This window comes from Notolabrus celidotus, chromosome 23 (assembly GCF_009762535.1).
Source record: "Notolabrus celidotus isolate fNotCel1 chromosome 23, fNotCel1.pri, whole genome shotgun sequence".
NCBI classification, from domain to species: Eukaryota; Metazoa; Chordata; class Actinopteri; order Labriformes; family Labridae; genus Notolabrus; species Notolabrus celidotus.
In genome coordinates, this window is record NC_048294.1 from 21,689,055 (window position 1) to 21,705,641 (window position 16,587).

A 16,587-nucleotide genomic window follows, 5' to 3' on the forward strand; every position below is an offset into this window, starting at 1 on the left:
TCGGAATACTGAGAAAGAATTGAACATTCTGTGAAGAAGGTCAGACATGAACATCAGTGTCTCTAATCCTCTTTCATAGAACTCCATTCAACAAACAAGCATTGTAAAAGTAGTTTTCTTCTCCTCTTGAGGACAGACCTGACAAAGCTTGACTTTTGACTTTCGACTACTAAGACACATTAATTAAAGTAAATCACAAGAAAATCTGTTTCTTATTTGGGCTCATTCTGCTAACCAGAGTAAAGCGTCTGTGTAACTATTTACAGTGAAACTGAGACTCATCAGAAACAGATGAACATGCACTCCTCTGGGGTTTGTAACGATCCAGGAAAAGTCAGTGTTTACTTTGCAGACATATCTGGAGGAGCATACCTAGCTTCAGTTTTGTATATACAGTCAAAAGTAAATTGCTAATGCTAATTGCTCATTGCTAAATGTTCCAAAGCAACTCATTTCCTAGTTGTTTACACTAGGCTACTAGTCCATAGGTACGAAAACACGCAGAAAACATTAAAACTGAGCACAATTTATTTAACACGGTGAAACAAGGGATTACAGAGTGTAAAAGTAAACAATGTCAGAGTGATTTGCAGAGTGTGACTAAAGCTAGCAGAGCTAGCACCACCAGCCTTCAGTCCTCTTGCAGGTTAAGGTCCACATACCTGTGCTGATGGAGTGGTTATATCTCAGTTTAACCAGACACAGCCTACATACAACTTAATCTCTATTTACTATATCAACATACTGACAAACCATGCTGCGCTATGTGTTGCCATCTGTGCTTGTTTACACTCGGGTAGTAGACCATTATAGCAAGGGTAACAATGCTCACTTGACTATACGCACACATCCCTACTGAATACTCATTAACTGCATGTTAGTCACAAGAAGATTAGTTTCTTTTAGGGTTTCATACCGCTGGAGTAAGGCAGAGTAAGCCTCTGTGTAACTTACTGTTTACAGTGAAACTGAGACTCACCAGAGACGGATTAACAGGGACTACTCCGGAGCCTTAAATGAAACAAGAAACGAAATCGGGTTGCCAATTGTACAAAAGGGAAGTTTTATCCGGAGGTTGATTAGCTCTAACTGCTAGCTATGCTAAAGAAGTTTGCCATTGTTCCCAGAAACAAATTAACAATGAAGCTGTATTGATATTTCTTTAAGGCCTGCTGAAAAAACTGAAAACGTACCTCTAGGCGGCTGTTATTTCAGCATTCACTTCTTATAGGATCACATGGTGGATGGATGACATTAGTCTTAAGGACAGTAAGCTGTTTATACCATTCAAGCGTATATCTATGAAAAAGCCTATGGTATGCAGTCTGGGTTTTAAAGGTCATTACCCAAAGGTGGACCTCTAAATCCACACGCTCTATCATATGACTTTGGATCATGTAAACAATACGTTCACATGTCAGGGAAAGGTTATTTCCTCTCTTCACATGCGTGTTACCTACATCTGTGGAGCCTCAGAAACACTTTGCATCCTGCAGAAAGTTTTGTGACTTCTCAGTCAGAGCTATTTTAAGCAGACAGCAAACGGAGCTGTGAGGGCCAAGAGAACGGAGTATGAGCAGCATTATTGTTGTATTGAGAAACGTGTTTTTCTCCAGACTTTCACCAGACTTACACTCTGAAACAACATGTGGGTGCAGAGTCCGGTTTCCACACCTGCGAGATTAACTCTTTTGCAATCACCTTTCCAAAGTAAACTTCAGGGTCAGCTTGTAGTGATTCAGTGATTCCCAACACTTCCTGAAACCCCAGAGAACCAATCAAAGATGATGTCCTGATTAAAATGGAAGCTATCACCATTTCTGTGTAACGTCCTAACTGCAGTTAAAAACGACAAATTCACCAAGTGCAGGAATACTGTCATGAAAAGACTCGTCAGATGAGGCCGATGAAGTTTCCTGAGGCAGCTGCTTCATCTTATTTGCATATATTTGTCTATGCAAAACACGTTGTATTTAAAGACTAGCAAGACGAATTGAACTACGGTTTCCTTACTGGCTCTGGTCCTACAAACTCTAGAAAGAGTCAAAGGTACAGTTACATCCTTATAAACCGACCTTTTTTAATAGCAGGGGGCACTGTCTCAGTTTGGCTTCTTGTTGGACGTCATTATGTCTCTTCGTCTGTAGCTGAAAAGACGCGTACAGAACATGGCCGGAGCAAAAAATCTTATGGGGTGTTTACACCCCACCCTTAGGTGGCCTTATGGGACCAACAACAAACAACAACATGACCCAAATAACATCACAACACTTTAATCTAACCATAGGAGTTCTTATAAACAAGTAATTAAGTGAGTGATCAAGGATCAATGCAGGCTGGATGGATTCACAAAGCAAAACTCAAGAATCCACAGGTTGAGATCATAGACTGTATAGATAATGGACATAGTACCCGTGACGTCACTCATCTTTTTCTGAAGAGCTGTTTTGAAGCTAATCTACGGCGGGAGCCATATTGGATATGCTGAAGTCAACTTAACTTCTGTCGAGGTAAAGAGGCGGGCCTTGAGCCTCCTAGCCAACAGCTACAGTCAATCAAGTCAGCTGTGCCTCTCATAATGGAAAACTCGTAATTCAATATCTTTGTTAATTGCCGCGTCATGAATAAATTCACCCCCCCTACAGTGTGTGCCGATCGAGAAATGAGATATCCAGACTACACAGGTTTTTCATACCAGGCTGTAAACATGTTGATTTCTGCTGTAAAGATCTGCTTTTTGAATGGGTGTGTATGTGGTTTCCAGTACTTCTGGAGACAGCCTCAAGCGGACAATCGGTGAACTGCAGTTTCTAACCGTTCCGCATTGGCTTCAATTCTTGCGGCCTGAGGTTGCCACTTGGTTGAGATGCAGCAGGGCAGTCGCCCCCAACTCTCAGGCCCAATCTCAACGTCCACTCACACACTCACTAACTTTGAGGTGCTTAGGGCCGTCCCACTGTCAAATCCTCAAGTGTGTTAGGGGTCTCTCACGGACTTTGTGAGCCCTCTATGCCCCCTTTTCCGTATGTCGGCATTTTTGCAGACATTGGCTGTTTTCAAAACCGCCTGTTGTACTATCAGTACGTACTGATTTGGCCAAAATTCAGTATGTAGTATGTGAACAAGAGCAAAATCTGCAGTATGCCAAAACTACCTGAATGTCATACTGATTCAGGAACAATTTCTCAGTATGCATCGGACCAGTCTTTCTCGGTTACTGTTTCCCACAATTCACAGTGCTAATGTTCTCCTTCTTTTTACGGAATTCAAGATTCAAAGGTTTTTATTGTCTATTTTCACTGTATATACGAGACATACAGGAAAAACGAGATGCTGTTTCTCTCTTCCAGCTTTTAAATATCTAAAATTTTAATATAAAATACAGTAAAATATAATAAAATACAGTTCTATAAAAAACATCCTATGTACACAGTGCAGGTAGTGCAGTGACAGTTTAAAAATGGACAATGAAAATAGATAGAGTATTTGACGGCGGGCACTCTTTTTTTTTTTTTTAGGTGCTGTGAAAATTATTATATTCCATATAAACCACTTGCTAAAGAAGCAGTTTCTCTATCAGCTTGGCTGTTTTTTACATCCGCTTTCCAAAACTGGAATTCGGCGACACCTGACCCAGCATCCTGCAGAACAGATCGAATAAAACAGTCTTACTACAGACTACCTTCAAACGCAGTATGTAGTATGCTGTACATACTGCATGCTACTTTTCTAAATAGTATGGAGCAGGCCATTTTGAAATGCCACTGCCTTCAGCAGGAAGCACTTAGCTTTTACTTGCCTCGGAGCAGGTGAACCTTGTTGACGTCACGGTCTGATTCACCTGCAGGAGGAAGACACACAGAACAGGAACGCACAGCTGTATCACATAGTGTTGTGACTTGTGCATCATTTCATCCCAACTGGTTTTCTTCATGCTGATGAAGTCTGGGTCTTTTAGATTGGTTTGAAAAGGAAGTAGCCTTCAAATAAATGAGGGAGGGTGTGATGTTCTGTTAATGTCACATTAAACAGGTTCTTTATTCAGTGTGTCACACCAAATGTTTCCCACAAAGCAAGCTTCTTCTTACCAGGCTCAGGCTGCAGCTTCTGAATTTGTTTTCCTGAAACTACTAAAAGCAATGTCATTAAAACTTCTTCCTGACTGTTCTCTCAACTTTTAAGATGCAGAACCAGTAAACGCTTCAGTTCATGGATGCTGTAGGAGCTTGATAAATCCTTGATAAGACTGTTTATACTGAATTTGCCCTGTGTGTTGTTGAGTGTGCACACACGCTGCCGTATTTATGATCTCTTTATCTGTTATCAATGCTTAATAACGTTAACGTTACAAGTCTGGATTGTTTTATTACCAACTTGCTGATAAGACAAACTCATGAATAGGAACAGATTGAAGGGATTATTTTCCATTGTTGGCCAAAAGAGTTATCTATGTACATCCGCTTGGTTGATAAAGGATCATCTGTTCGTAATAATCCAACATGTTTCCTCTCTTCTTGCTTTGCAGTATTTCCAAGGTCGCCTAAACACAACAGAATGGAGCAACGGCACAGAGGTGATCCGTAAGGAGTATTACTTCAACAACTGGATGACCCTGCTGTCCCAGCTGCCCCTGCTGCTGTTCACACTGCTCAACTCTTTCTTCTACCAGAGGTCAGCAGCCCATCACACAAGGAGTTAAATCAGGGGTGTAAGGGTGCTGTTAGTCTCCACGGGCCACTCAGGAGACATGAAGGTTTAAACTGGTGTCAGTAATCCAATGTTTGCAAAACATCAGTATTCGCCAGCCTGTGGGGGAGAGCAGTTAGTGATGTCTTGGCTGCAGGGGAGACAGAGGGCAGAGACACACAGCGCTAGGCATGAAACGCAGCTGTGTTCAAATAGAGTCCACCTCCCTCCTGCAAGTTTTGTGCCACAAATGAGCCTTTAATCTTCGAATGGAACAGAACCACAGTAAAATGTTAAAGGTGACATATCATGCAAAATGGACTTTTTAATGGTTTTTAATTTCTCCACCTTTCTGTAAATGTGTGTGAAACGAGCCGTTTCAGACTTCTGTGTTTTTGTTACGTAACAACAATATCCAGTCTGTCACGGAGTCAGAGCTCGGAGCTTCTTCAGCCCATAGACTGTATAAAATACAACTCAACCCCTCCTCTGTTTTTCATTCCCTGCACAAATGTGTGCTAACAAGGAGCTTAGGAGGGAGGCATGCTAGTTGTAGGCTGTCTTGATAAACACAAAGGTCGATTTTACTCCACATGTCTACAAATTTGAAGATCTAGTGGATGATTTCTATTTTTCATGGATATGTGCTAGCGCTACTTAGCATAGCCACATAGCTACATGTCGTAGCTGTAGCTGTGTACCAAGACACACGTCGACATACTGACAAATAAAACAACAAGAAACACTAAATCTGTGACCATTCGTTCAGAAAGGTCTTGCTGCAGGCGCCTCTCCGTCAGGATCAGATTCAGGATCAGATTCAGAGGGTTGAAGTAATGTGATCTGTGAGCAGCCGTGTATATTCAGCCAACATGTAAACATTAGATCAACGTGCTGGAGAGCTGAGGGCACATCCACTTCCTGAGGGGGCGTGGTCAGAGAGAAAACAGAGTGTTCTGAGCAGGGCTGAAGAAAAGGGCTTTTCAGGCATGCCAAAATCTGATTTCAAAGTGTTTTTTTGAGCATAAACTTTAAAGACATGTTTTGGGGACCTCTTAGACAAATATATATTAATGAAAAAAGCGTGATATGTCACCTTTAAGAAAATATCATTCTCCCCCTGAAAGAGTTCAGACACATTTAGCTTCTGCTTGTTGACACCATAGACTGTAAGGTGAGGGGAAACCGTTAGCTTTCGTTAGCATCAGCACAATGTGGCTAAAACATTAGCTTTGGTTAGCATGCTTAATAAGCTGACTACAGACATTTTCATATTGGATCCTGTCCATCAATATGATGAAGGAGCGGAGCAGGTGAGAGAAACTTTAGGTTAGAGATCTCTACAAAGAAACTTAAACCATGAGTGCTGGTGATGATAGCAGCAGGGTTCAAAGTTGTGACATTAGTTTATTTTTAAAGGTGTGTGAACAGCAGAGCTCAGAAAGGAAGGAGAGCTGAATGAGGACAGTTTCATGTTCAATGCATCGCAACTAGGGATGTACATTTTAAGTATTTTCGATTTTTGGAAATGTTAACGATCAATTATCGATTAATTGATAATAAAAAAACATTATTATTCTTACGTCAAAAACAATGCCAAATAGGTTGTTTCCCCCTAAATTTTATTTTCTACAGCAACAAAATGCATATAACTGACGGTATTGAATACGGGCACACGTTTGACACGCAGAATATCAACGATCAGGCTCATTAAAATATTCTCCGCAGACATAATCTTATAAAGTGAAGGCTCATAATACTAACAGAAAGTACTTCAGACTCACAGTGTCCAGTTTTCTGTCTCCTCGTTCTTATTGAGAAAAATAAACATGTGTATTCGGTCAGGTGTCAGCCAGGAGCGCAACCGGGTCATAATCAGTCCCGCTGGAGAAAAGCCCAGACGGCTCTGATGTTGCTGCTCTGTAAACGTAGCGTACCAGAATTTCCCACCTGTCTGTTGCCTTTGTATCCAAAGGTGGGAAATATCCTGTTTAAAGCTGTCAACCTTTGTGTCCGTGTTGTTTTTGGCAGCAGTTTTGTATTGATCCTCTTTTAAAAAGCGCACAGGGAGACCTGACGCACAGCCGCAGCCTCCAGCTGAGCGTCTCCGCTGTGCGCAACACCTTTAACAGCTGATTCACATCGAAACATGCTTTAAACTTAAAACACCTCCCTGATAGATGAGTGTAATATGAGACCACATGATGTTTGTTCCACATGACGGAAAATTGATAACAAAAATGTGTGTTTCGAGTAATTTCTTAACAATCAATTAATCGATAATTGATTAATTGTGGTCATCCCTAATCGCAACCGCTAAGAATCACACTTCTTATCAAGGTCTTGTCTCACCCTGTCTGGATTCTATTTCCCAGAACTACCTGCTAACCAAACATTAGGTTATGGGAATAAGAGTATTAGAAATCCCCATTTTTGAAGTTGAAAGTTAGTGTTGAGTCAACCCGATCTGGAACCAGACATGTTTGTTGAGGTTGGATAAATCTGTGGGATTTTCCAACATGTTTTTGGCCAGTAACAATAAAAAACTCCTGGAAACTCTGGCGTATGTGGAATTGGGAAGGGAGCCACAGGACAAGGCAGCGCCTAATATGGATCTGGTGTTTATGGACACAATGAACTGAAACTGAAACACTTGGAACTTGAATTCTCGGGTGCACAAAAACAGAACAGTGAAGTAGACGAGGCAACCTATGAACTAAGTTTTAAGGGCCTGTTTCCACTGGTGGTGTTTTTTGGACTAGCAGCACAGAAATAATGCAGATCAGCGTTTTCAGCGTCCCATGTACTGAAACGCCCTTCGTGTCAGCTGTATTTTGTTGCTGTTTTTGTGCTCATTAGTGACGTACATGTTCAGTCGTCACATTAATTACTAGTTGGTTAAAGGTATTTTTATTATTGTAGGCCTGAAAGCTGGCCATATGTTGAGTCTAAGCTGTAGCATGATCACCCACTGAGGCTGAAGCTCCACTGCTGTTACACTACAAAGCTCTACTACCCAGATGTAAACAAACACAGATGACAGATAGCATCTTGTAGGCGTGGTTTGTCAGTGGTTTGTCTCACCACTATCATCTCTCTCTCCTCTGCCTGTCTCTTACTTGTACTCTTCCTGTCCCATTGAAGTTACTAACCATAGACCTTTCTGGAGTCCCTGAACTCCCTTGTCTTGTAGGTTTCTCTGGATTCTCTGCTGTGGATGTGCCAGACTCGAGCTGCTACAACTACTACTATCTGTCTCACCACTATCATCTCTCTCTCTCTCTTCATCTCCCTCTATCCCTCTCTCCAACACGGTCTCAGCAGATGTGTGTCTAACATGAGTCTGGTCTTGCTGGAGGTTTCTGCCTGTTAAAGGAAGTTTGTCCTTACCACTGTAACTTACTAAATGTTGCAAAGTGCTCTGCTCATGGTGGATTAAGATGAGATCAGACTGAGTCCTGTCTGTAAGATGGGACTGGATCTTATCCTGTCTTAATGTTGGGTCTTTGTTAGTAATAGAACATAGAGTACTGCTTAGACATTGTTGGGATTTGGTGCTATACAATGAAGATTGATTGATAGTTTTGCTGCTTGGTAAAATTCCACCATAGTTCGGATTGATAAGTGTACTGTAGGAATAAGGTGAGCATGTTTTGGTTCTCTAAAGCTTGTTTACACTTGAAATAAAAACGACACAGTAGGTCCACGTAGCTCTATACTGACGCAGAAGTCTGACATGCACCTCCTGAAATAATGCAGACCCTTGTGATTGGTCCCCTTGGTGGCAGAAATTTTTGGTATTGCCGACCCCCATCCTCTGCCTACATTTAAACAGCAGCTGTCTAGCATCTCCTCTGGCGTCTCCTCTAACTCAGGAAATGTTTGTTCAGGGAAATCAATCAATCAATCTTCATTTGTATAGAATCCCAACAAACATTATCTCAAGACGCTTTTGCAATCCTAGCAGGTCTAGACCACTCTATGTCAAATTATGAACAGAGACCCAACACCAAGACCGAGACCCCACCATAATCTACCATGAGCATTGCAACTTGCAGTATTTAGCAAGTTACAGCTGCAAGGAAAAACTTCCTTTAACAGGCAGAAACCTCCAGCAGGACCAGACTCAAGTCAGACAACCATCTGCCTCAACCTAGTTGGGAGCAGCATTTGTAGGCAAATTTTCTCTTAGATTTCTGTACGATCAAACTTCTGTGTGTAGCTGGTGGAGGCGCCCCCTGCCTGCCATTAGAAAGAATGCAGGTTTAATACACTGAATAGAGATGTGTTCAGTTTGTAGTGAATCATGTTTCAGGTTAAATGTCTGATGTGGTTCTTGTTTGTTGCAGGATATCAGAGGCGATACGTATTGGAGGGAGTCTGGTTCTGGTCCTGCTGCTCTTCATCTTCACTGCTGTTCTGGTCAAAGTGCCCATGGAGGAAGACAGCTTCTTCTCCGTCACCATGGCTACTATCTGGTTCATCAACTGTAAGTCAGAGTGTGTGTGGGTCAAACCCTGAAAGAGAGAGATTGTTATAAACATGTGAATGTGTCTGTTTGTTCTCAGCGTTTGGTGCCGTGCTGCAGGGCAGTCTGTTCGGCCTGGTGGGTCTGCTCCCTCAGAGGTACAGCGCCATCTTCATGAGCGGGCAGGGACTTGCGGGAACCTTCGCTGCCATCGCAATGCTGATAGCTCTCGGCAGTAAGCCTCACACGCTCACCACATGAAGCCTAATCCCTTGTTGCCTAGAAACAGAAGACATTCAATTTGAATGTAGTGCAAATGAGCACGACACCGCCCACCACACAGCTCTGTCTGCCTCCTCCTGATGTGTCCCTCTGTGTGATCTGAACCTGCTCATCTGTTTCTATCTCACAGGTGATGCTGACTCTGAGACCGCTGCGTTGGGTTACTTCATTACTCCATGTGTGGGGACGCTGTTAACACTTTTCAGCTACATGGTGCTCCCTCGCCTGGTCAGTACGCTCCTAACTCTGCACTACATTACCCACAACCCCGAGCACCAATTCATAACACATTGTCTCTGGACACTCAACAAAAAAAGAGCCGGTCTGGACTGCACTCTGCCACAACATTAATCCACCATGAGCAGGGCACTTTGCAGCATTCAGCAAGTTACAGTGGCAAGGACAAACTTCCTTTAACAGGCAGAAACCTCCAGCAGGACCAGACTCATGTTAGACACACATCTGCTGAGACCAGACAGACAACCTCTGACTTCTAAAGACACATAGATTTTGTATCTTGTAGGGAAAACCCCAAATATAAAACTAAATTTTATTTTGAAGAATGTTAAAAAATACTGAAAAGAAATCTGAAATCCAGAATACCACAATAAATCTGATTCATAAACCTTTACAATAATCTAAATATTAAGCGTAAGAGTAAATAAATTGTAGAAATTATTTGAAAACTTAAAACAAAAATAATTTAGCTTCAATTTGCCTAAAATCTAAAAAAAAACCCTGAAAAAAACATATATAAAAAGCTTGAATTAAGTAATATTAAATACACTTTATAAACCAAACAAAGGTAAATATACTTCAAATTCAAAAACCATCCATCTATTCTCAATTTTAAAACTTACATGTAACTTAAAAGTAAGCAAAATTATAAAAATCTAACAACTCAAATAAATATAAAATATCTTAAATCTTTATGCTTTTATATAAATACATATAAAATATAATAGATATAAAAATAGTAGGGCCATGAAACCTTCTACATGCCTTTTATGATTACTGGATGCTTATTTACAAGAAGAAAAGCTAACAATGAAGCAGCTTTTGCCCCCGTCTGTGCTGTGGTTTGTGTTTTCGAGGTGGATATGTTAGCTGTGGTATCTTTACCAGCTATCGAGCCTTTCATTTCTCCCTCCTTCAAACTTGTACGACTTCACCAAAGCTACATTTTATTCTTTCTGTCCAACGCGTGCCTTCCCTTTTGAATTTCTTCTGTTCCCCTTCAACACACTTTGTTAAAAGTTTGGAGCCCTGCAGACCTCTCCTTCTTTATAAAATGATGGGGATGTTCTCGAACTCCAAACATGTCATGCATTCTTATGGCAGTGAAATCTCTGCGATATGGATTTAAGCTTGCACTAGTCAGAAAACTCTGCACATAATTTACTGACATGCATTTGAACCTTGAACCTGAATCTTAGTTGAGACATAAAAAAAATCTAATAGCTTGATTTATTTCATTTGTTTATTTTCAGCTGCGACTAAAGCATAATTATTGTTGTCTATTGTTTCCAGGAATTTGCCCAGTTTCATTTGAACAAAAGCAGCAAGTATGAGGCAGACACCACAGACGGGCTGCTGAAAGGTGAGAGACTCCTTCTTTTTTTAACACACTGGTACTGTTTAGATTATATAGTTAGAAAACAAGAAAGAAAGGGAGGGATATGACTTCATATAAACAAAGCTGGTAAGATGAGGTCTTACAACAGCAGGTCGTCTGAGTACATAAACCCTAACACCTCCAGATAGGAAAATACACCTCCAAAAATTCTGCACAACAGTCAGAAATAATCACCTCAAATATGATTAGGAAATAAACGTGAAGTATATCTAAAATATAAAAATCAAAAGTCAATATGAAACAAAAATTGAAAACATGCTTTGAAGATATCTAAAGCTAAAATAAGCTAAACCTATACTGAAATGTAAAATAAATACATTTATAAAAATGTAACATTTATGTTTATAAAACATTTAAAATGAAGAAAACCTAAAATATGAATCTAAAATATAACCACAAATATAAACACACTTTAGAAGATCTTAAATAAAAGCTTAGATATAACATTTGCATGTAAAAAAAAAACAAAAAAAAACTGTGAACACTAAATTACAAAATATTTCAAAATAGAACAAATTAACATTTTTTTTAATAAACTAAAAGAAGCCTTGAATTAAATGCTTAGTTATAAAAATATGATACTATACTGAAGAAAACCCAAAATATTAAAATCTATTTTATAAAAATTGTTAAAATACTGAAAAAAAATCAGAAATAAAGGCTAAAATATATTCAATATGTAAACTTATTCACAAAAAAATGAAATATCAAGCTTAAGAATAAATATAATTTAAGCATTCTTTAAAAACCTAAGATAAAGATAGAATTTTCTTAAATATTAAAAACCCTAAGAATAACTTCAATACGAAGCTCAAATTAATCTTGAAATTAACATGCTGCATAAAATCAAAAAAAGGCAAATATACCTTAAATGTTAAATCCCTTTTGAAAAATTAAGTGTGTAACTATAAACAATCTGTAAAAATAAAAATACTACAAATACTAAAACCTCAGATTTAAGCTTACATGTTTCTCAAAAGAAAAAAAGGAAAATTTAAAACTCAAATAAATCTAAAGTATCTAAAGTCTTCAAGCTTTTATAAATAAATATAAAATATTATATATTTTAAAAAATATGAAAAATTGAACATATTTTGACAAATCTATAAAACTAGGATAAAATAAATATAAAATACAAATATTAAAAAAGAAATATGAATTTAATCTAAAATGTTAACATACTTTACAGTGGATGTGCAAACACAGTGTTCACAGATGTTATGTGCAGACGCACTTTAGAAATCTCTTCTCCAACTGTGAGTGAACTAGTTTTGTTTGTCCTCAGAGTTTGTGCTTCTTTCGCTCTCTGTCCACTTAAATTAAATCAATTCAGTGGAACATTATCTGGTTAAGTGTGTTGACCCCTCCATTTATCCCATTAGAGTCCTGACAGGGCCGGGACAAAGAGCGAGCCTGTTACACTCACAGAGACCCGTCTGAATGCTGCAGCGTACCAAAGAGCAGCACTGACTCCAATAACTCACTCTATCATGTGTCAAATTTGAAAATACATCCTTTGAGTAAATGTTGAACCTGAATTATGTTTAATGATGATTGAAGATTGTAAATCTGACAAAGCTTAGTGCATCAGCATGTTGTAAATCTAGTGTTAAAAAACATAAAATATCTACAGGATCTGTGAACACTGCAGGGGATCATGTCGAGGATTCTAGATTGTACAATTTCAGTAAAATTATTTAAATATAAATCTGATTCAAATGCATTTTTTTAAACCTAAACTGTGTTTTTTATGTCATGGATCAATAACCCAAACAGTTGTATGCTTGCATCTGTTGTATTTATTTATTTATTTATATTTTTATTTAATTTTCCAGGAACTGAAACCGTAGCGAGATATAACCAAGGTAAGAAACAAACAAACAAAAAAAGGGGGAAAAAAAAGCAGAAGAAAAAAGAACAAAAAAACGTCAATATAAATTAAACTATTAAATATAAATTAAATAAAAAGTAAAAAAGATAAAATAATGATAAAAAGACAATAAGCCTAAAAATTAAAGCCACATAAAGGCCCTCAAATATTAAAAATGTTAGAATAATGGCAACTGTTTTGCATTTAAATGCACCTAAAATTTTCTTACACACACTAAAGAGCATGTAAGTTTTGCATCAGCTATAAGTGTTGCATAGCTTGTTACTCCTGCAAAGCTTCTAATCATTTTTTTAGGAATATTAAAACTTGAAGCAAAATATCTCAGAGTAAAAAGTCGATTTTTCAACTCTCTCCTTAAACATCCGTGATATATTTGATTGCAGAGAGCGGCACGGCGGAGAACGGAAAGCTGAACGGCCACGCTAACGGCTCAGCTGCCTGCAGTGTGGACGAGGTCGAGTCGGACCCACATTCAGAAGCCAACACACACGCCTTCCTTCCAATAGAGCAGGACAACAGGGGAGCAGCCAAAGCTCCGGTTAAGGAGGTCTTCAAGAGGGTGAGCTCGCTGTTCTAATGTTTAATATTTAATGAATGTGTCAAATATCTAACATGAGTTTGAGTCAACTCTTTCTCTCTTTTCTTTGATTTCAGATCTGGGTGATGGCGTTCTGCGTGACGTTTGTGTTCACCGTAACTCTGTCCGTCTTCCCTGCCGTCACGGCAGATGTCAGAACATATTTTCCAAATACTAAATGGGGTAAGACCAACCTTCAGCACACTCTGAACATAAATACAGGAAGTGTAGACAGCATTTAAAGAGTGTTATTGAAGGATCCAATTAAATCCAGTTTTTCTTGCTGTTTGTTTTCCCCTCAGAGCGCTTCTTTATCTCCACGTGCTGCTTCTTGGTTTTCAACATTAACGACTGGCTCGGTCGGACCATCACCACATGGCTGCAGTGGGTGAGTATCCAGTGAGACAGTCTCATTGGACTCCTTTAAAGCACTTTAATTCAAGAGAATTGTTGTGATTATGAAGGACATAATGAACCACAATATAGACCATTAGTTTAGACAAAACAAGGAGACTGCTCTTAAACCTTGACACGAAGACTCTGTAGTGGAAATCACTACATTAAAAATAGACATGACTCTGTAGTGGAAATCACTACATTAAAAATAGACATGACTCTGTAGTGGAAATCACTACATTAAAAATAGACATGACTCTGTAGTGGAAATCACTGCTTTAAAAATGCACATGACTGCAGTGGAAGTCACTGCATGGGTTCAAAATCCCTTTAAAAACCATTATCTGTGAACACAGTTCATCAGTGCATCTACAAATGTAGGTTCAAACTGAACCATGCAAAGAGGAAACCATATCTTAACATGATCCAGAAACACAGGGGACTTCTCTGGACCTGAGCCCGTTTAAAGCTGGGGTTGGTAGTCTCGGAAAACCAGCATGAATTTGAATGTAGCATTTCCTCAGGACTCCTTCTAACCCCTCCCCTCCTCCGGGGGAGCTCCTCCAAAACGACGCCCCCCCGCTCACATGCACGAGCGCCGCTGACTTGCGACCATATGATCGTGACTGATTCAAAACCGGTCCTCACCAAAACATTATCATAGTGAAAGTTAAAAACACAAACAAACATGGCTGCTGTTAGTTCTCACAACTGTCATTCTAGCATTATCCAGTTGTACTGGTGACACGATATCAGGAGGGAAGTTATAACACATATATAATACTGTAACAGCTCTACTGTTTGTTAAACGTGTTCAGTGTAGATGTTCTTAATTCCTACAGTGTTGACGGTCAGTGAAGGCATCAGGAGAGGTGTAGAGTGTGTGAGCGGGAGAGAGGAGAGACAAGAGGAGAAGTTCTTCATTCATTCAAACATTGATTGTTGTTTTGTTGGTTGGTGTGATCACGGCCGACAGTGACCGGTTATTAAAGATCAACGTGTTCACGAATCGGCTCGTCTGGACAGACGCTACAGTACATCTACATTTTCTGTAGGACTTACTAAATGTCATTCATTCTTCTGCTTGTCAGAGCCCCCGTGGTGAGAGCTTTTTAGACTCTGATCCGGACTACAGTCCTGAGCAAAGCACCTCATCGGGTCAGAGGGAACAGGCCCGAGGTCGAGCGAGAAGGGCAGTAAATAGAGTCAGGGGAAGCAGAGGCAGGAGACGGGGACTCGGAGTACACGCCGGGGAAATGTATGCGCAGGAGGCGGGCAGAACAGCAGGACGGGATTTGAATGGTTTAAAATTTTGGCACCCAAAAAACAATGATTGGCTGGTGTTTTCCCAGGTTTACTCCGGCTGTAGATAGCAGCTTTTCTTCGCTCTTTTTTAGGAACATATTATGTAATGATTGCCATCAGGACATAAAGATCATTTTAACCAGTATAACAAAAAGTGTATCTAAATCTGACTACCAACCCCAGCTTTAAGATGGACTGAGAGGAAGTGAAAAATTGTCCTGTGGTGTGATGGATCAAAATCTGACATTCTTTTTGGAATCATGGACGCTGTGTCCTCCGCTCTAAAGAGGAGAGGGACCACCCGGCTCATTATCAGCTCACAGTTCAAAGCCAGCTTCCCTGACGGTATGGGGATCATGAGAGTCCATGGCATAGCATGGGTATCTTACACATCTGTGAAGGCTCCATTAATGCTGAGCAACATATGCTGCCAACCAGACAATGACATCTTCAGGAAGACCTTACATATTTCAACAAGGCAAAGCCACATTCTGCACGTATTACAGCAGCATGGCTCTGTAGTAGAAGAGTCCAGGTGCTGATCTGCCTGCAGCTCTGACTGGTCATCCATTGGAGCATCATGAAATTGAAACTCTTTATAGTTTATTTTGGTCCCTGTCCAGACCGCCATGGTATTGTTTGCTTTATTGTCACTCTGCAGTTTAACATTCACAGTAATCTAACCCTCCTTCTCTCTGTTCATCCGTTCTGCAGCCCAGTAAAGAGTCTCGTGTGTTCCCGGCGCTGGTCGTCTCTCGGTTGGTCTTCATCCCTCTGCTCATGCTCTGCAACGTTCAGAGCCGCTCCTACCTGCCCGTCTACTTCCCCCACGACTCTGCGTTCACTGCCATCATGTGTCTCTTCTCGCTGTCCAGTGGATACTTCGTGTGCCTCTCCATGTCCTACGCTCCACAGTGAGTACAAACTGGCTCATCACTGATGATCAACATGAATCAACTCCATCCTGTTAGGGGAAGCTGTTTTCATACGGAGCAGCTTCTGTCACTGTTCAGTGCTCTTTTAGCTGTTTTTAGTTCCTCCTCTAACTTTGCGGTGTCATGCGAGTACCTGTTGTGTCCCTTCAAGAAATAAAGGAGTCAAAGCATGAGGCAGAAGATGAGTCAGAACAACTACATCAACATTAAAACCTGTTGAAAGTCATATGATATATCTCCTCCTGCTGCAACGGAAAGTGTGGGGGTACACTTTCTGCTGCAGCAGGATCCAAGTCCGATGACATAATTAATCCAAACACACTATTTCCATAAAGATATTTCAAATCTACAATGACTGTATGCTTGCACTCAAGTGTAAGAGCAGGGTTTGGATCTATCTCCTCTCTCAGG

At 40.1% G+C, this 16,587-nt stretch overlaps 1 protein-coding gene across 2 annotated transcripts in view; it reads left to right on the forward strand.

Annotated features, from left to right (window-relative positions):
• Nucleotides 1–16,587, forward strand: part of LOC117807190 (equilibrative nucleoside transporter 2-like) — a 33,242-nt gene that overhangs the window by 10,969 nt on the left and 5,686 nt on the right. Inside the window, exons 4-13 of one of the 2 annotated variants that reach the window (XM_034676296.1) lie at nt 4,526–4,671; nt 9,036–9,175; nt 9,255–9,389; nt 9,567–9,664; nt 10,967–11,036; nt 12,908–12,937; nt 13,347–13,522; nt 13,618–13,723; nt 13,843–13,928; nt 15,956–16,155. In XM_034676296.1, the coding sequence (XP_034532187.1) occupies nt 4,526–4,671; nt 9,036–9,175; nt 9,255–9,389; nt 9,567–9,664; nt 10,967–11,036; nt 12,908–12,937; nt 13,347–13,522; nt 13,618–13,723; nt 13,843–13,928; nt 15,956–16,155 (1,187 nt within the window). The remainder of the gene's footprint in view (nt 1–4,525; nt 4,672–9,035; nt 9,176–9,254; nt 9,390–9,566; nt 9,665–10,966; nt 11,037–12,907; nt 12,938–13,346; nt 13,523–13,617; nt 13,724–13,842; nt 13,929–15,955; nt 16,156–16,587) is intronic. The other variant, XM_034676297.1, reaches the window with a different exon arrangement.